Raw genomic sequence first — 20,315 nt, 5'->3', positions numbered from 1 at the left:
GCAACTATGTATATATAACCCTACTATCAAAATTGTTATTTAGAGTTTTTGCTGATTACTAATAGCATAACCTGAGAAAAGTCTTCCTGAATGATACCCACTGCATGTAGAGAATGGACAAACATACCATGGATATCGTAGAGCAATCTATATGTGGCTGTATGATGAGCAAGAACAGGATCGCCTTGATTTGCTACACAAAGTTATTACTGAAGCCAGGATAGGCGATAGGTTGCTATATGCTCCTCATCCCTTCAATGCACGAGTGCTCGATCTTGGCTGTGGCACTGGAATATGGGCTATCGATGTCGCTAATAAATATCCAGAGGCTTTTGTGATCGGAGTGGATCTTGCAAAGATTTAACCACTTAACTGTCCTCTAAATTGTGACTTCTATGCGCCCTGTGACTTTGAGGATCAATGGACCCTAGATGAAGATTATTGGGATGTGATCCATATGTAAATAGGTTGTGGCAGTATAAGCAGTTGGTCTTTGTTATATTACAGAATATTCATGTATCTATAACCGGGTGGCTGGTTTGAATAAGTTGAGATTGACTTCGCACCCCAATGTGAGGATAGCTCTTTGGAGCATACATCTATGTATAAGTGATACCAGTGGCTTCAAAAGGCCATAGAGATGTCGTAGCGACCTATTAGCCATAGCATTAAAGAAACAGTATCTATCTTGGAAAACTAGGAGTTTATCAACATTGATTATCAAGTAGTCGGGTTACCTATGAATCCTTGGTATATAGATGAGCATGAAAAAGAGGTGGGCAGATAGTATAACCTCGCGATTTTAGAAAGTGTAGAAACACTCAGCTTAGCTCCCTTCTGTTGAGTATTAGATTTCTCACTGGAAGATGTTCGGTGTCTGGCTACTGATGTTAAGAAGGAAGTCAACAATAAGAAGCTGCATACTTATAATATTCTTTACATTTATTAAGTGTAGAAACCATGTGAAGGATATTGGATATGAGGGAATGTTATGTAGACTGGCTGCAGTTCCAGTCTATATATCTAGAGTTTTAAAAACAGAAGATGGCCCATCATGGAAATTATATGGAGCATATATCTACTAGATTTAGAACATACTTGTCGCGACTCCGATGCTCTAATACTGTTTATCGGTGAAAGTGTTGAATCTATTGAAAAGCCAGACCTCAATAGCAAGATTAAGATGTGTCAAACTAGTCTCTAATAATACAATTCGCAGCGATAATACTAGGTAGTTAAGTAGAAGAAGTAATGAATTTGCTAGCATAGCTCGGTAGTTGACATAATTGCTATATAGCTCTCTAAACTCACAGCATTGACATGCGAACTATCTCTACTATATAAAAAGGATATTACACTCCATCGCTAAGACTATACTAGGGTCGCCCTACGAATTGGATGAACATGATATGCATTCACACAGGCTTATATCCTGGAACTCTATACTGGAACATAACGATCTGGAAATTGTTGTGACTGCCGTAGGCTATATTGGCGACTGGGAGTTGAATTCTCAATATCTTGTAGAGATTTTTCTGCAGCAACCCTTGGTTGGCTAGTTCTCGGTTTCCTGCGACCTTTTGTCTAACTCTTATGCTATTTATCCTTTAAAGCCGTGCAGTATCGTACTTGAAGAGTGCTTTTCGTTCTTCCACGAAAATGTGCCGCTATACATGACCATGGAAGCTTTTTGATCTCTTTAAGATGTATTATCAGTTTGTCTTCTTCGAGAGTGTACTCGTTGCCTTTTGATGATATAGATATTTCTATAAGGTGGGACAGTTCGTTGTCTTCCATAAAGCTATCTTCACCTGGGGTTAAGTGTTCTTCGTGAGATAATTTGTCATTCTGTGGAGGTGTATATCTCTCTTTAAATGAATAGCTCCATGTATACCTACAAGGCTTGAGTTCCTAAGTGAATAAGCCTTCAATGTTAATAACTTGAAGGTCAGACATGCTGGTCTACTAATCCTGCTTGTTAGCCTGCTTCTAAAATGAGGCCAAATAATCAGACAAGGCAGGGCTAAGAGCGGTTGAGCCTTGATCCTCTGTAAACTAGCAGCAATACCCAGCTTGGCCCAGGGACACTTTACAGAGAAGATGACCATCAATGTGGATTGTCTCTGGATTGGTTAAATTCTATACCATGGATTCTAGACTTGGCTGACTCTGTAATGATGCTGTTGAATGATCTTGTTCCTGTAGTCTTCTTTAATACTAGTAATAAGGATGTGTGCCAGCGTCAGCCCACTTCTATCTTTTTGCCGGACGAGATTCTGACTTGAGGTTTATTATCTAGTCTTCTGCATGACTGTGCTCATGGTAGTTACTATCCTCTAAATTATTGCTTTCTGTGCTCTGGGCTAAGGTTAAACAACATGAGTGCTAAAGGGTATGGGGTATGTTGCTGGATTAGAGATTTTAAGTAGGGTCTGTAATTAATAGATGTTCAGATATTGCTCTTGCTGAAGTAGATTGCTTTAGTTGTGACTTATTTAAATAATGCTTTCTTACTAATCCTGACGTTCAGCTATCAATCTGCTGGAATTGGATTGGTGCAAAATCGATCGCTATAATTCCATTGGTTGGAGGGATTTGATGTATAATTAGCTGACTATCGTTGTCCTCCAGGATAGTGATAGTTGGATTGCAAAGGCATATTGGGTCAATGATTAGAATAGTGTTAATAGGACTAATTGATACTTAATCAATAGAGTTCCCACTAGGCCATTTGGTTAGGACGGTAGATTTATTTGCAATATCAGGTGGCATCTTCCATATTGGACTCTCTAGAATAGTGCTACTGTGTTGCTCACAGTTAGAATAATAGAATGGAGCATTCAATTCTGAAGATCATACTGCCGCTAATTCTTTAGCTGTTAGTATTTCCATGTTATTTATAAGTCTAGCTATGTTCTTCTCTCCATTGATATAGTAGTTATTGCAAGATCTCTTATCTACTGGAAAGACATTGTTAGGTTCAGTATACTAGCATTTAAGGAGGTCACTTTTACTATTCTAAGATTTATTCTGGGATTCATTCTGATAAATTGTGGTGTTACAGACACTATGTTCCTTGGAATTAATAGATATAGCTGCTGCCGGCTAATGCAAATCATTGGATTAAGTTTGAGTATACACCGTTGTAAGGTAGATATAAGGAATAGAAGAAGGGTTCTCTTTAATAAGAAGGCTTGGAGATGTGGGCTGCACAGTCGATGTATAGGGGCAGGTAGTGAGAGGATAAGACATAGAAGAAATCATATGCGATTGAAATGAAGATATCCCATGAGGGATTGCTGATAACTTAGATAGCTTTCTAGGCTCACGATACTAGTATATGACCATATTGTTAAGGGAGATGTCTGCCATAGCTGGAGTTGCATAAGAGAGCTGAATAACGGAAGAGGCTGGTTACTTATGATAATAAGATTTTGCTGTATTCTCTGGTGGCCTCACTGGGATTTATATAGGAAACCTGGGAAAGGCTTGAATCAATATTATAAACGTCAATTTTTACCGATTTTGGTAATCCCATAATAGGAAAGATAGGAAAGAAACAAACCCAACTTGTAAGACTAGCTTCCCTAGGGTCTGTCACCAAATCTGCATGGACAGGCTGGGTAATTCCTTGAATAGGAAGGAGACCAATCTAGATTATTCCAAATCAATATGTCGCGCGGTTCAGCCCAATCAGGATGTTCTATTGACTACCCTATTGTACCCAGCAGTAGTGGAAGCTATTTTGGTCAGTAGTTACTAGCAATATAGTTCTGATTGTGGGATTTTTCTTATTGATAGAGAGATCCAACTAGGATTACGTAAAGATCAAGAATTAGGTTCTATAATCCTAGTATAGCCTTAAACACTGGACCTTCACATTATAGCTGAAGGGTATGGTGATGGATCCTAAATTAGTGGATCTATGAGCATACTAAATGCAACCGTGGCGTAGTGTAGAAGGCCCTTGATTTAACAAGCTCGTCTTTCGCTTTGTAATTTTCCACCAAGACGACGAGACAGAGCTCCAGTAAGGTGACGGGCGAGTTCCTCCACCCTTGTAAAGCGCAGTCTCATAGACAGAATTGCCCTGTTGATAGATAACAACATAGAGATAGAAATGTCCTAGATGCAACACTAGCAGAATACCACAGGCTCTTTCTTTAAAGCTAGCTTTTCAGCTCAGTGGATATAGGAAGCCACCCTCCTGTATAGTTTCATAGTTATATTTGGATATCACCGTTAGAAATCAATTCATGCGCTCTACCCGCCTGAATATTAATCAATGGAATGCCTAATATTAGTTAGTCGTAGAATACTAATTTGGATGGGACTTCAAATTAACCTTCCTTCAAGTATGATTGGTAATAAGACAATCTGAGACCCTCAGAATGACTTTAGATGGATAGAAAGAGGCAATACTCGATCTAACTCATATAATCCTTGCACCGCTAAAATCTTCATGTAACTAGTTCAATCCTCATTGAGCTACGTATGACGAAGCCTGGTATATTCATTGACATAGGAGGACGCTTCCATCCAATTAGCTAGAAACTCGCACTCTTAAGAAAGTGGAATGCACTCAATAGAGTTCCAAATTCCATCCGCCACGGTAGCCAGGTAGATGTTATAATTCATTGTATCCTATATCATGCCCAATGAGGAGAAGATATGCGAGCTCCAGCTGTGTCTTTCTCTACTGCAATACACACAAGTCTATAGGGACTACCCAAGACGTAATATTTAGTTAAAAGGTAGACACTCAGAATGTGGTGAGATGGATGTAAGGTTCAACGCAAGAAAGACATCCCCTAACTACCAGTATAAGCAGAAAATTGTACTATATAATAAGCTTCCTCAAATCTTAAGAGTATATCTTATAGGTGTACTCTCTGAAGCATTAATTATGAGGGAATGGAGAGAATAGAAACATCTAATGTAATAATAGCACGGTCCACCAGCCCAGTCAAGGATGAATTTTTCAGCTGTGAGACGGCTCATGGGCTGCTAGTGAGGGCCGTGGATGTGCAAAAAGTCGAAACGAAAGGTGTGTTAGCTAATTATTCGTCGCAATAAGCCCAATATGATGTGACTGACTCGCGTAATGTTAAGTGCTCAGAACCTTTACATGTGACAATTGTCGCACGCTCCACAGGGAATGCATTTATGACGAGTCGCTGGGTCAGCGTCGGCGTGTACTCGCCAAAAAAGCGGCTGCGGAGCTAGACTGTTACTGCAGTATGATCGACGATCTGTTAAAGTAATTCGAAACACAGACGGGCAACAAGCGCAGAGGTTCATGAAAATGGTTCGAAGCGATGCCACCCTGGAAGAAATTAGTCTTTTCATCTCGGAGAATCTTGGTCATCGTCATGCCTCAAAGTCGCCAAGAAGAGATAGTAGAACGCCGTAGGGTCTTCCGAGAAGAGCTTTTATGCTGCAAGCTCCAAAGTCTTCCAAGTGATGGACATCTAATATCTCTGTCATCTATCTTTTTAGGGTGATCGACTGGCAATAGCACTCTTCGTCGTCATTTGGATCTGTTATATCTGGCATTATCCATTCCTACTCCTGCTGAGGTTGCAAGAACCAGCTCTGAGCTCTGTCAACTGAAAGACGAAGTCCTGCCTACCACTACTCTACGTCTAATTGTGCCAGCTTTTAGAGAATTCCTCGTGCATCAATACCACATTCTCACCATCCCCGGACGAATTACGACACGACCTATGTGACATGCTGATATGCGCCCTAGCGGATATGTATCTCCTGGTAATTATTCGCGGGTACGCGTGGGTCAAGAGGGGTATTTGCAAATTGTAACACCCCAGGTCATAGTCTGCGAATGTTGCTCAGACGGCTTGAATTTTCGATGGACGATATATAGAAATGATCATCCGTTGTCTCGAAGTCTGGACGAGCCGATCAGAGGTAGCAAACATTGGGAATATGGCGAAATGCAAGCCACCATAAAGGTGACATCATGAGAATGTGAGAATGCTGCGAATGAATGAGGCTGATTTAGTAGCTTCAATATGACGGCTTGGCAACCCCACTACGTGAGTTATTACCTGTGGAGCCTTCCTTTTACCGCCCAATAATAATTACACATTTTAATATAAAGGGGTAAATTGGCATATTGTTGGATTAGCTAAGCTGATTCAACCAATCAGATAGAGGAGATTTGTCAGCCAATAATAGCGAGCCACACACGGATCCACCGAATAGGGGGTAAAAGATATCTTCCACCTGGACTGTACTTAGAGACAAGAACAAGAACAACAAGGATCAAGGATTCCCACATCTTGTGCATACATAATTTGATACGTTGAGATAAACCGCTAGAGATTGTTACATACAATCTAACACATATATATATACATTGAAAACAACCACCGAGCAAGAACGGTGCCCAGATTTTTGCATATTCAATTCGTATTTTGTGAGTAGATTGCAGTTTCCTCTCCAGTAAGGGTATAATACGGAGAGAATTTGGTAGCCCGTTCCTTGCATAGTGGTAGTTTCATCAATCAAATTCTTAATAATGGAATGAGCGCAATGGTAGGCATAGTCTACGCGTGAGAGTCTACGCGTGAGAGATATTGAAGGGTAAAGCGCGAGCAGAATGCAGGGCGTGGAAGTAGATTGGACGAAGCAAGCATGGGGACAGTAGTTGTACGAAGAATCGATAGACATGAAGAATCTTGGTTCATTCAAAGCGTGTCCTTGGCAACCGTGGCCTTAAGTATTTAATGAGTAGCAAGCGTCGCCAATTTACAGTAACATACAAAGACCAGTATACAGCAGTCGAATATACCACAGCCCGACTTACAACGCCAACATAATCACAGGGGAGTTCAGAACCATGTTCATCAAACCTCTCGTATCTGCCCTTCTCTTCTCTGCCGTCATCAATGCAGCGACGGCGCCTCTCCTCGGGACTGCTGCGTCCTTTGCAGTTCTTGGGGGCCAAACAGTGACAAACACAGGTCCGTCAGTGCTTAACGGTGATCTTGGAGTCAGTCCTGGGACAGCAATCACGGGCTTCCCCCCTGGTACTGTCAATGGAGCGACCCACGCTGGTGATGCGGTCGCACTTCAAGCACAGTCTGATTTGACAATTGCATATAACGATGCAGCTGGCCAAGGACCCGTTGCTACTGTGGGGACCCCCACGGGGGACCTTGTTGGTCTAACACTTCCTCCTGGTGTATATAACACCGCTAGTAATGGACCAATAGCTCTCAGTGGGACTCTCACACTCGACTGTCAAGGAAACCCGAATGCAGTCTGGATCTTCCAAACAGGATCCACGCTCATCACTTCCACCGGCTCCACAGTTACCACGACTGGTTGTGCCAGGACTCCTTGCAATGTCTTCTGGCAAGTGGGTAGCTCAGCGACTCTGGGAGTTAATAGTAATTTTATTGGGACCATTATGGCACTCACTTCTATCACGGCCAACACCGGCGCGCAAGTCCAAGGACGTCTTCTTGCAAGAAATGGGCAGGTGAGTCTAGACACAAACAATATCAACATTCCAACGTGTGCAACCACTACGTCGACCACCACAGCGACCACAGCAACCTCTACGGCGCCCGTAGTGACCATTACGCTGCCAGGAGGAGGAGTCATTACAGTACCCGTTACCGTTCCCATTTCGGTGCCTATTTCGGTGCCCATCGGCAGCGGCAATAACAACGGTGGCGGCATCCTCAGCGGCAACGGTAATGGAAACGGTAATGGCAACGGTAATGGCAACGGCAATGGCAGTGGCAATGGCAGTGGCAACGGTGGAAATGGCAACAACGGCAATGGCAATGGTAACGGCAACAACAACAATGGCAACGGCAATGGCAACAGCGGCAACGGCAACGGAAATAGCAAGGCTGTCATATCAACATCGCCTACATCTCCTACATCGTCTCCTACATCGTCTACATCGTCTACAATATACATAACTTCCCCCAAACCGTGGAAACCATCAGCAAACAGCGCGGAAAACCACAACGACGACCAAAACAGCAACCACTACGGCGGTGCATACGATAACCGTGACCACCATACCACAGTATCAGCAGCATCCACGACTCAGTATACAACTTTCAAGATCCAGGCATGTAAAGCACCCTTGCGGTCTACAGCACCCGGCAGAAATCCTGACCGCGCTGGCAGTAATGCCTGATATGGTACAAAGAAGAGACCTGTAACTGATTTTCCAGTGTTCGGATAGTGGTAATGGCGTTAAAACGGGAGGGTTTTCAGATAAAAAATGAAACAAAGCATCGTGTGACCTAAATGCAGTTCAAAATCTCTCGAAGCTTCCATGGATGAATTGTCTCAGGGTTAAATCTTCGTGTAAGAAGTGACATATATCTGATGACTTAGTCTGTTCATAGTAACTACTATCTCCGTTGGAACATCAACATGAAGGAGACCCACAAAAACATATCACCATTTATCATCGTGGTATGGCGTTGCTTCTCGTTCAAACCAAAGAGTAGCCTTCCTTCTACCATTATGATTAGGGTCGTACTTGAAAAGAAGCCTCCCACTTGAAAAGAAGCCTCCCTAGTGCGGTAGTCTCCAACTCCGTGGCTTGATTGCGCAGAGGTGTATACTTCACTTCTCGCTAGCGGTCGCCAGTGGCGAGCGTGGGCACAAATCTGTTGACCAAATTTCTCATTGCATTCCACTGTGGTCGGTATCCCTCAGGGTTTTGGTCTGAGTCCGTGTCTGGAATCCTAAGATAAGCACGGATATAGTTGTCCTCAAATTTTCCAGCCTGATTCCTTAAAGATACTTGTTCTGGTATGCGCCTATTACGCCCTACTCCTTGTGTTAGACCTAATATCACGGTCCGACGGAAAGCCTCTTCGGCACTCCCGTATTCATCTATCCAGGCTTGGTCGGGGCTGAATGAGATGCTATCCCAGTAGTGGCCAGTATAAACTCCCTTTCGACTGATGATGGCCAGTGTGGTATAACCGCATAGGAACCCCGTGCCTAGGCTGAAAGCTTTGTCCCCGAACTGCTCAAACTTAGACGTGGCCATATCCTCTGGCTCCCCGTTGACATCCTTGTCCCAGACGATGGCATCAAACAAATCACTCTCTTCTTCAGCTAGCATGAATCTATCCATTGCCGCGGCATCTGTGCCATCAGGAAGTGTCATCGTCCTCCGGTATAGTGTGACGTTGGCGGCTTGCGTGTCAGCAGAGAAATGCCGCTTTTGAGTAGCGGCATAGGTTCGTGGGCTACATTTGGGTCGTATGTCTCGCTTCTCATGTTGAATAAACGGCAGTACCAAAGCTGATTCGACGTCTTGATAGTTCAGTCCATTTGGTGCGAGTGAAATGGAGGATGGATCGTCTCCAGTTGATGCTAATCGTTTTTATCAACCAACTGTAACCTCATGGTCAATAGAAATGTACCTACAATCGGAGTTCCATGCAAAAGCCCGGATGCTTGCAAGGGCTGACAGAAACAAGCAAAATTTCATACTGGCTCTGAGCATTGAAGTATCCAGGTTATGTTTTGTCCTGTGGTGTTCAAGCAGGATGGGAAGATAAACCTAGTATTTATGTATTGGTGGGCTGAATATCATTTCGTCTTTTTGTAAAAAAAAAATTATATAAATGGCCGTTTCAGGGTGAGTGAGGGCTCTCCAGTCTTGTAGAGCCACAGTACCTATTAAACCGCCAATGATTCCAAAAGAGCTTTTGCTCGCTGGGCAAGCGGCAAACACGGCAAGCGTCACTGCTCTTGATACAAACTTGGAAAATCTTGGAACATATTCTGGACCCCGCTTCACTCGCAGGGGTCATTAAAATTGGAAAAAGCAGCGGCAAGTACGTCAAGTGACTAAATACCACTTTGCAGGATATATCCATGATTCAAAGTCAACATGTATCCATCGAATCATGAGGCTGTTTCCTATAATGCATTGACTGTGCCGCATTCATACAGCCTGGATTGTAGTAAGCGCTGAAGAATTTGGGGAGATGCTCTAAAGAATAATCAAGATAGTTCTCCTCGAAAGTTAGTCCTCAATGAGCCTCCCTAGCTTCTTCGTGAGTGTGAAGAGCATCTGATAGGCTTAACTGTTGAAACCGCGGTGAATCCCAATAACGATTGTTGGCATGGCACCCCATGGAGATTTGACGGAGAGCAATGTCGAATTAAGCTCAATGGGGGAGACTCATCAAATGGTTTGACGGCATGATCCGGGCCTTGTTTGGCGTAAGGTTTTGAGCCTCATAGTATTTAGATAGTTTATTTTCACCCCTCGGAGTCTTTTTCGGGGCAACGAATTTGAACCCATTTTTTTTACTCCATATTAGTGCTCCCTTCGTGCAGAGCAGGCCTCTTCGTGAGACCACAGTTTGGGGATTGGTCTTCGTGTTCCTTCCCTATAAACCAACATTAACTGTCGGAACGTGAGTATCAAGCCTAGCGCGTTTCGGCACTGGATATTGTTAGATAAACCGGATATCCAGCAAGACAGTGTCAGATAATTCGGATATCCGGAGGCAGTAAAAGGAAGTGAACAATCAGAAGCCCTATCTTATGTCAGATAATCCGGCTTTCAAACGAGGCAGAAAGATCGACTGTTCAATCTTACAGGTCTAAAAGGCACCTTTAGGCATATATCTGGGCACCTAGATTTCAGCCCAATATTTACCCCTCCTGATAGCTCACAAATCACCCCGCCAAAGGTGTCTATAAAGGACCCGGCTTTAAAAAAAAAAACTTGAAAGACAGACACAGAACTCAATACATACAATCTTGCTAGTCACTTCTTTTCTTTGATCCTAGTAAAACACTCTTCAGGATTGGCCTGGAATAAACCGACTAATCCGACAATAATCTTGCTAGTTCCACAAAGGGAATAGCTTGTCCACTTGTATTTAGATAATATAAGTTGGCCAAACGCGATACTAGAATAGAGTTTGCCCCCACATTGAATATTTCTATGCCAGTAAACGCGATAGCATAGGCATTATCTTCAAAGATTTACATGTATGTATTCTCAAAGATGAAATTGTAAATGTGACCCTATGACTTGGAGTCGCTGCTTTTATATACAAGGCTGCCATTTATGTTAGTGGGATCTTCACAGGTAGATCGAACCAGCAACCCATTGAAGGCGGTGTCAAACTGAACGTCAAATGTTTGTCCAGGCGAGCCTATCTCAATTATGCTTATAGGGCTGCAAAAGTCAGTACTATGCTTAAATAAAGTTTTGGAAGTGGCATACCCATCGATCCTGATATCAATGGGGACCCTGAAACTGGGGTTCGTGGGAATAGCAACTGAGACTCCGCGGGTTACAGTTGACGGTTGTGCAAGCGCTCTGTGGCGGTGGTTGTGGTGAGTAGCACATGCCAGGGAAATATACAAAATGCTAGTTATGACCCACGAGAAAAACATTGTGTATTGTCTTTGAAGACTGCTGCCACCCCAGGTTGTGGGTATCGATCCTTTTATGTATTGCCACGTCCCAAACCAGCAGCGTGGTGTCTGAAACCTCATAATCTAACACCATTTCTGTTTTGTGACGTTGGTCCTTTATATACGAGGGAGACTGGTCAAATGTGGAATTGGAATAAAGTAGTTAGTGGGTGATCTCGCTATCTATGTAATGTTGGGTGTCAATTACTCAATTATTGACTAAACAATAGCTTGTATTCGACATCAATTGGGTTTAGTAGATTGATTATCATATCTAGACCTTTTTAGAAGACTTGAAATGAAACCAATAAATCGTCCCCTGGGTGTCTCGAGGTTTGATATTCGAACTACCCCGGCACATAACGGTCTGGAGAACATCGTGACCTTCGCAAGTTATATTGGTAATGAGAGCTCCCAGTATTCAGTTGAGATCCTACTCCAGCAACCTTCGCTTGACCAATTTTCGCGTTTAGAAGATCTTGTAATCGGTCTTATGCTGCTTTCTTTCAGTTTAGTGTAGTATCGAATCTGCAGGACCATCTGCGTTCTTTTGGGAAAGTGTGCTGCAATGCTTGGCCACGAAAGCTCTTCAAACTCTTTGAGATTGACTATCAGTGCATCTTCTTCAGCAGTATACTCCTTGTCCTTCGAGGACGCAGACTTGTCCACCCGCGGGAAAATGTGGCGAAAGTACAGGTGCTCTACATTTTGAGGTATCACAGAAATTCTTTTGATATTATTTATGCGAGGGAACAGGAGTTTGTGAAACACAGCGATGAGTCACCTAAATAAGTGGCTTGTGCAGATGTACCAGTACCAGTGCCTTGCATCAGAATGAAAGGTCAGGCGCTTTCCGCAAAGCCTAGCCTGAGAAAGACTAGGGCTTGTAATTAACCATCTGTATAGACTGAATGTGTTTATACAATCAATTAGTTCTTTATTTTTTATTCTCTTGAACCGACATAAGCGTCATTTTTCAGTAACATCTGTACAATATCTTGATATCCCTTTTCAAAGGCAGCACAGAGAGCATTACAGTATCTTCCACCTTGAGCGTTAACATCAGCCACTTTCTCCAACAGTGCTTGTATCACGTCGGAATAGCCTCCTTCAGATGCAGCCTGGATAGCATTGCCAGAAAACCCACCCTGAGCATTAACGCCTGCTCCCCTTTCAGTAGAGCATGTACAATATTAGGCAGATTCTCCTCCAACTATCCCCAAATACATTCATTCTTATCAAGGTAGTCCAACTGTTGATGGTAAGGAGAGGCTTTTTGCTAGGTATCTAATAGGACTTTCTTTACAAGCAAACATCAGTCATTACCGAGCCAGAACAGAAAATACATACGAGCGCTGACCGGAGGCCCCAATTATTTAGAATTGACCAACATGTCTATCTTGTTCATCTGCCGTGAGGAAACAAAAGGAAAGGATCCCTCGTCATCGTAACTCAGTGTTTGGGCGCATTGTTGTTCATCCAGTTGATACCATACACCTCTTGGCTCTTTGCAGATCCTAACTCTTGTTCATATGATGAGTCCCATCAATACTGTAGAAGTTGAGTTTCTGCAGCTCTTTGCCGATCTTGACATCCTAGACTCTAACTTGAAATTTTTCGGCAGATAAGCCCGAGGCCATGGTTGATCGGATGTAAACAGGATTAATGAAACTCAACCACGCAGATATTGTATCTCTATTTTATTTCCGGTACGGGTCTTTGGTAAATCTTTAACAGCGAGGAATCTAGATATGAATATTTCTTAATTCTGGTCCTCAAATTGCCTAGTTCTTAATCCTTTAAGTGTATTTAGCAGGCGACAGAGCCTGGGTCGCGTCTGTATAACATCTTCCAACTCCGAGCGGCTGTGAATTCTCCAGGGTTGTGGAGGGTTGGTCAGTCTTACTAGTGTGATGCCACTGTAGATCCCCTCTGGTAGGTGAATGGTGGATTGAACAAAGAGAGTTCCGTCATCTGTGATAAGAGCGACTGGAAGTCGCCGGAGCTTCTTTTGCTTCGCTTTCCTTCACGTTATAGATGACTTCTTCGGGAAGATTCATCTCCGCCTCCTGATGGAACCTAAGCATCAGAGAATCGAGTGGTGCGAATGCTGGGGCGCGCCTCACATGTCTCTCTGGTCGACGAAAAGCAGCTTTTTCCGGAAGCTTTGTACTGGACGGCTTAAACTTTTTCTCGTTGGTCACCGTGACTCGCATCAAACAAAGAAAGAAAGTAAGGCCAGAGAATGATATCGATCCACATATAGAAGAACTTTCACAACGCATTTACGGCAATTGACTTCAAAAGATTATGATTGGAAGCCAGCGTCTTTTTCGGATAGCAATGTGATACATCATACGTAACTCGCATAATATCTTCATATTATGCAGCCAGTCACTCTGCCAGGGGAATCTTCGACCTAACCAACCCGGTACATGTTCGGCTTTCTTTGTTCCAACCAAAATCGCTAACGGACGTATTTATTTGCCGTCTTTTCTCCTTTCCCATTGCTGTCAGAGTCTGCTTATTCACCATCTGATATATCTCAAAAAGCGTGGTCGTAACTAGTCTACTACGAAAGTGAGAACGAGATCTACCTTCCGAGTAAAACACATTAGCCAACTGACTTAAGAGAATCTAGAATACACGTTTCAGTTCCTATGCCTTAGGTGCTGATCGTTCCTCTCACTCGATCATCTGCGATAACAATCTCTGGCAACGGACGACGCCGAACCCGAATAAACTGCTGGATCTGATTTTGACAGTCCTAGCATCTAGCGATAAGATGAAAATCAAACCGCTCATGGAGGATATCCACAAGGAAAGTTCGCATCAACGTATCCAGGACGTCGCCGTGAACTCATTGAAAAGACGTGTGAAGCTATGATGATATGCGAAAAATAGTAATAGCACATTTGAACAAAAGGATAAGACCAGATGTTTGGCGAGGAGAACATGAGTCGATTCCAAAGTGAAAAAGCTGCTTGTGGGATCTTGATGCATAGATGATATGAATACGCTGAGTATTCCTCATACGGGCAAATGTAAGGCTCTGGGTTAGCAGCTGTATATATCACTCATATCTATTTTGATACATTTCCCTCCTACACTTGACGGAGAAACAAAATCGATATAGCATGGTCACGATGTTTGCAGGACTGATTCTCAACCTCACTTCGTGTAGAGTTGTCTTATTACCTTCTCCAAGGTTTCCAGATCCTTTCCGCAATCAGTCCAGACTGCACCTACAACGGCCTCAAAATCGGTCGCTAAACCATGTGTAGACTGGGCCTTATGAGAATGCAGACAAATTATATCTTTCAAGTGTGTTTGGATCGCTCGGTTCGCCATTGCTTTATTGCTCGCTGAATGTTGCAGCAATGAGCTTCCATCGACTATAACTAGAGGCTTGCATAAATGCAGTAAGCCAATAATATGCATGTGCCTAGCAGCCTTACCTCTTACCCCTCTTTCCAGCATCGTCCAGGCAAAGCGCCTTCATTATCTTTTTACGTCACCATCTCATTTGCGTGTAGAACCTTGAATCGCTTCCGAAGTCAGATCTATATAAACAACTGGAGTAAAATTTACCTTCTAGGCGCCCTCCGTCGCCTTCTGCCCCGCAATGTCAGATCCAGATCGATACATTGTTGGTTGGATATGTGCCTTGAAGACAGAATACGTCGCTGCCCGAGCTTTCCTTGAGAAGAAACATGGTCGCCCGGAGACGCTTTCGCCAAATGATAACAATCACTACACGCTGGGAGAAATCGGGGGTCATCAGGTTGTTATTGCCATTTTGCCAGATGGAGAATACGGGACATCATCAGCCGCTGGGGTGGCTAGGGACATGCTCCACAGCTTTCCAAATATTCGATTCGGGCTGATGGTTGGGATCGGTGGGGGGATACCCACAAAACATGACATCCGTCTTGGCGATATTATCGTGAGCTCATCTCGAAATGGGCGGGGCGGTCTGCTTCAATACGACCTTGGTAAAGAGTTACAGGGGCGAGCGTTCCATCAGACAGGGTTCTTGAACCAACCGCCACCGATTCTGCGCACAGCCGTCGCTGGGCTCCAAGCGCAATATGAGGAGGAGGGCCACCAGTTAAAGGAGAGCATTCAAGCCGTGCTTGAAGACAATAAACGACTGAATCGAAAATACGCACAACCTCCCTTTGAGAATGATAAGCTTTTCGAAAGCCACTTCGCTCATTCAAACTCCAAGGCAAGCTGCGAAGACTTCTGTGACATTTCAAAGTTGATCCAGCGACAAAAGCGAACCGACGAGGAAGATGACCCTGCTATTCACTATGGCTTGATAGCATCTGGGAACAGGGTGATCAAGGATGCAACCTTCCGCGACAAGCTAGCAGTGGAGCAGGATGCTCTATGCTTTGAAATGGAAGCGGCAGGATTGATGAACCATTTCCCTTGCTTGGTCATCCGTGGTGTGTGTGACTATGCCGACTCGCACAAAAGCAAGGAATGGCAAGGTTGGGCTGCGATGGTGGCAGCTGCATATGCAAGAGACCTCTTGTATCAAATCATTCCTCAGCGAGTAAATGCTGAGCGAAAAGCCAGTGAAGTTTTGAATGGTTAGTTCTAGCTACCTTTAATACTTAATCGTCATGCTTACTTGTTAGTTGGCAGGGATCAAAAGCCAGCTGGACGATGTCTCCAAGGAAGTTCATAATCTTCATTCAATTACAAGCGGAGCCGCCCGAGAAGTCGATGGTCTTGCCCAGAGTATTGACCTGAAGGGGTTACCAATTGCTGCAGGAGCTGAATTCGGAACATATATGGACCAACATGAAGCAGAATGCCTCCCAGGGACCCGAACAGAGCTTCTTGACGATATTCAAAAGTGGGCTGTCTCACTGGAAGGAAAATGCATGTTCTGGCTCAATGGTTTGGCTGGAACTGGCAAGTCTACAATATCACGAACCGTCGCAAAATCCTTTCAGAAGCAGGGGTTGCTAGGGGCGAGCTTCTTCTTTAAGAGTGGTGAAGGGGATCGTGGCAATGCAGCTCGGTTCTTCCCCACTATCATCCAGCAGCTACTTACCAGGATTCCGGAACTACGCACTGCTATCTTACGGGTGATTCGGGATAATCCAAGAATTTCAGCTAAGCCACTCAAAGAGCAATTTAATGAGCTTATCTACAAACCACTCCACAGCTTGAATCAAAACACACTTCGGGGCTCATATCTAGTGATTGTGGTTGATGCACTTGATGAATGCGACCGGGACAATGATATTCAAGTCATTCTCCAGCTCTTGCCACGTGTTCAGGAGTCAAACTCTCCATGCTTGCGATTTTTTATTACCAGTCGACCCGAGTTGCCTATCAGATTAGGCTTCAGGACAGTAGGTCATGACGATCTAATCCTCCATGAGGTATCCATGCCTATAATGGAACGCGATATCTCCTTGTTCTTGGAGGACAAACTTGTTGCAATAAGGCACGAGCGATCCCTCTCTTCAGACTGGCCTGGCAATGTGATTGTTCAAACCCTTGTTACAATGTCCGTCCCGTTGTTTATCTTTGCTGCCACCATTTGTCGTCTATTTCAGGATTACAACCTAGACCCTGAACAATGTCTTACTGAGATACTCAAATATCAGAATCAAGAGTCAAAGCTAGATGGAACATATCTTCCAGTGCTGGACCGCCTGGCTTCCAAATACAGTGGGACAAGACAAATGCAATTGATCCAGGAGGTTCGAGAAGTTGTCGGCGCAATTATTCTTCTTGAAAGCCCATTGTCAGTCACATCCCTCTCGAAGCTCATGGGGATCTCCGCGATTACGATTAATGCCAGGCTGAACTCACTGCACTCAGTCTTGAATATACCAAACAATGAGACGCTCCCAGTAAGGGTGTTTCATCTATCATTCCGAGACTTTCTTCTTGACCCCAACACTCGAGAGAAAACTCCATTCTGGGTTGAGGAGGGAGTAATGAACCAGAAATTGACAGCCTACTGCCTTTCTGTCATGCGTGATCAGCTGAAGAAGAATATGTGCAACTTCCAAAGTTACGGAACAGAGCGAAGGAGTATCGACACCCGAACGATAAATCTTTCTTTGCCACCAGAACTGCAATATTCATGTCGCTACTGGACCCATCATCTAGTACGAAGCAGAGATCCCATGAGCCAGATCGATAATATCTTGGCATTCCTTAAAGAACACTTCCTTCATTGGGTGGAGGTAATGAGCATAATAGGTAACATATCAGAAGTTGTGGAAGACATTCGTGATTTACAGTCATCAGTACAACAAGTAAGTCTTTAATAAATTTAGGTGGTTGCTATTACTAAGCATTATAGGATAATAAGAAATCTCAGATGTCTCAGTTTCTCCACGATGCGAAGCGGTTCATCCTGAAAAATACTCAGATAGCAGATATTACGCCTCTTCAGCTCTATGCTTCTGGCTTAATATTCGCGCCAAAAATGGCAGTAATCAGGAAGAATCTTAAAAAAGAGCTTCCTCATTGGATACATAGAGGCCCACGTGTGGAGGAAAATTGGAACCCAGAATTACAAACCCTGGAGGGCCATTCAAATTTCATTCAGTCAGTTGCCTTCTCACCAGATGGCCAGCTGTTAGCGTCCGGCTCATGGGATAAAACTATCAAGCTCTGGGATCCTGTTACTGGCACCCTCAAGTACACCCTAGAGGGCCATTCAGCTTCGGTTCAGGCAATTACCTTCTCACCAAATGGCCAGCTACTAGTATCTGGCTCTGGTGACCAAACCATCAAATTCTGGGATCCTGCTACTGGCGCCCTCAAGCACACTCTGGAGGGCCAATCAAAGGGTGGTTCACATTATGTTCAGCTAGTTGCCTTCTCACCAGATGGCCGGCTGTTGGCGTTCAGCTCTCTTGATCAAACAATTAAGCTCTGGGATCCTGCTACTGGAACCCTCAAGCGCACTTTGGAGCGCCGCTCTGACCCCTTTTCAGATTTCGATCCCCACTCAGAGGGTCATACGGATTACATTCAGTCAGTTGCCTTCTCACCAGATGGCCAGCTGTTAGCGTCCGGCTCATGGGATAAAACTATCAAGCTCTGGGATCCTGCTATTGGCTCCCTCAAGCACACTCTAGTAGGCCATTTATCTACAGTTCAGTCAGTCACCTTCTCACCAGATAGCCAGCTGCTAGCATCTGGCTTCAATGATAAAACTATCAAGCTCTGGGATCCTGCTACTGGTGCCCTCATATACACACTAGTAGGCCATTCAGCTTCAGTTCAGTCAATTACCTTCTCAGCAGATGGCCAGGTGCTAGCATCTGGCTCTGAGGATCAAACTATCAAGCTCTGGGATCCTGCGACTGGGACACTTAAGTACACCCTGGTGGGTCATTCACATTCGGTTCAGTCAGTTGCATTCTCACCAGATGGCTGGCTGCTGGCGTCTGGCTCTGATGATCAAACTATAAAGCTCTGGGATCCCGCTGCTGAGGCCCTCTCGCACGCCCTAGAGGAGGGCCACTCGCGCTTGGTACAGTCAGTTGCCTTCTCACCAGATGGCAAGCTGCTGGCGTCCGGCTCTAGTGATAAAACTATCGGGCTCTGGGATCCTACAACTGGTGCCCCTATCCACATCCTAACAGGCCATTTACATTCAGTTCAGTCAGTTGCCTTCTCACCAGATGGCCAGCTGCTGGCGTCTGGCTCTAATGATCAAACTATCAAGTTCTGGGATCCTGCTATTGGCACCCTCAAGCATACTCTGAAGGGTCATTCACGTCCTGTTCAGTCAGTTGCGTTCTCACCAGATGGTTGGCTCCTAGCATCTGGATCTAATGATAAAACTATCAGGCTCTGGGATCTTACTACTGGCACCTCAAGGCACACCCTAAAGGGCCATTTAGATTGGGTTCGGTCAGTCACCTTCTCACCAGATGGCCGACTGCTGGCGTCCAGCTCTGATGATAAGACTATTAAGCTCTGGGATCTTGCCATCGGCGCCCTTAAGCATACCATAAGTACTGACGGAGTTGTTACCAATGTTGAATTTTCTGAGAAGCTTCCTCATCTCATTACCGATCTGGGATCTTTCAATATCCAATCCCGGCATGAAAGGTTCTCATCAATTTCCTCCAAAACTGAAACCAATGTATCCCTGCAGGAAGATCGGTGGGTCGCTATTAAGGGTCGAAGAGAGTTGTGGCTCCCTCCTGACTATCAGCCCATCTCTTTAGCAGTCAAAGATGCTACTGTAGCACTTGGATGTAAGAACGGCAGAGTTTGTATGATTGCATTTTCTATCTAGAATCTTTGTATTGTTTTGAATTAGGTTTTCAGCTCTTTTATAATTTCAGATCTCTTTTCAAAATCTCAAGTAATCGGATTTACCAAGCAATATCAGCACCTCGCTCGATAACTATAGCAAGGTACTTTTGTAGCCTTGGCAGGCCCCTAAAGGCCCTGAGGCTTCTGGGGGGCTGCCCCTAACAGAGCCGGGCGTATGTAGATTGTTGCTCTTGTCTCGCCCCTATCTAGCCTATATGCCAGGGGCCTTTGGGCCTGCCTACAGGGTCTTGCCCCTGCAAGGATCTCTCCTAGTTTCAAGCACATGGGCACTCCTAGCGGGCTCTAGGCCCTTGAACTAGAGTGCTCTTGTCATGACCTCGCTCACGGGAGTATTCGCTCACTAAGCCGTTGCGCCAAAAAGACCAGAATATTGAGGATGGTGGATCCTCTCTACTACTCTCTCATATAGTAAGGTTGCCAGAGCCGTCACAGCTCTCCCTTCTATCCTCTCTCTCCATCTTCCCAATCCTATAAAGCTTCCTATGTTATGAGCTGACCTCATGTGTAAGGGCTCAAACAATAATGTA

General features: G+C 44.3%; 5 protein-coding genes across 5 annotated transcripts, besides 2 other annotated features; 3 read left to right on the top strand and 2 right to left on the bottom strand.

Annotated features, from left to right (window-relative positions):
• Positions 1–4,914: 4,914 nt before the first annotated feature.
• TSTA_022600 (uncharacterized protein) lies at positions 4,915–5,226 on the top strand (the record flags this gene model as incomplete). The annotated part of the gene is made up of 2 exons (XM_002484395.1): positions 4,915–5,047; positions 5,120–5,226. The coding sequence occupies 2 exons, from the start codon at positions 4,915–4,917 to the stop codon at positions 5,224–5,226; spliced, it is 240 nt and encodes a 79-aa protein (XP_002484440.1).
• Positions 5,227–6,862: 1,636 nt separating this feature from the next.
• On the top strand, positions 6,863–8,304 carry TSTA_022590 (uncharacterized protein; the record flags this gene model as incomplete). Its single annotated transcript, XM_002484394.1, has 2 exons — positions 6,863–7,474; positions 7,508–8,304. 2 exons carry the CDS (start codon positions 6,863–6,865, stop codon positions 8,180–8,182), a joined length of 1,287 nt encoding a protein of 428 aa, XP_002484439.1. The 3' UTR covers positions 8,183–8,304.
• Positions 7,714–7,884: a microsatellite.
• A 325-nt stretch (positions 8,305–8,629) lies between the features above and the next one.
• TSTA_022580 (uncharacterized protein) lies at positions 8,630–9,499 on the bottom strand (the record flags this gene model as incomplete). Its single annotated transcript, XM_002484393.1, has 2 exons — positions 8,630–9,381; positions 9,436–9,499. The coding sequence occupies 2 exons, from the start codon at positions 9,497–9,499 to the stop codon at positions 8,630–8,632; spliced, it is 816 nt and encodes a 271-aa protein (XP_002484438.1).
• Positions 9,500–9,616: 117 nt separating this feature from the next.
• Positions 9,617–9,637: a sequence feature (AT_rich).
• Positions 9,638–12,395: 2,758 nt separating this feature from the next.
• TSTA_022570 (uncharacterized protein) lies at positions 12,396–13,667 on the bottom strand (the record flags this gene model as incomplete). The annotated part of the gene is made up of 3 exons (XM_002484392.1): positions 12,396–12,613; positions 12,942–12,968; positions 13,442–13,667. The coding sequence occupies 3 exons, from the start codon at positions 13,665–13,667 to the stop codon at positions 12,396–12,398; spliced, it is 471 nt and encodes a 156-aa protein (XP_002484437.1).
• A 1,409-nt stretch (positions 13,668–15,076) lies between these two features.
• TSTA_022560 (wd40 protein, putative) lies at positions 15,077–19,747 on the top strand (the record flags this gene model as incomplete). The annotated part of the gene is made up of 3 exons (XM_002484391.1): positions 15,077–16,052; positions 16,108–17,744; positions 17,792–19,747. The coding sequence occupies 3 exons, from the start codon at positions 15,077–15,079 to the stop codon at positions 19,745–19,747; spliced, it is 4,569 nt and encodes a 1,522-aa protein (XP_002484436.1).
• Positions 19,748–20,315: the final 568 nt, after the last annotated feature.

Source organism: Talaromyces stipitatus, genomic scaffold, assembly GCF_000003125.1.
Source record: "Talaromyces stipitatus ATCC 10500 scf_1105507295549 genomic scaffold, whole genome shotgun sequence".
Taxonomy (NCBI): domain Eukaryota; kingdom Fungi; phylum Ascomycota; class Eurotiomycetes; order Eurotiales; family Trichocomaceae; genus Talaromyces; species Talaromyces stipitatus.
Note: the sequence above shows the minus strand (reverse complement) of the source record. Positions and strands in the feature narration are given on the sequence as shown.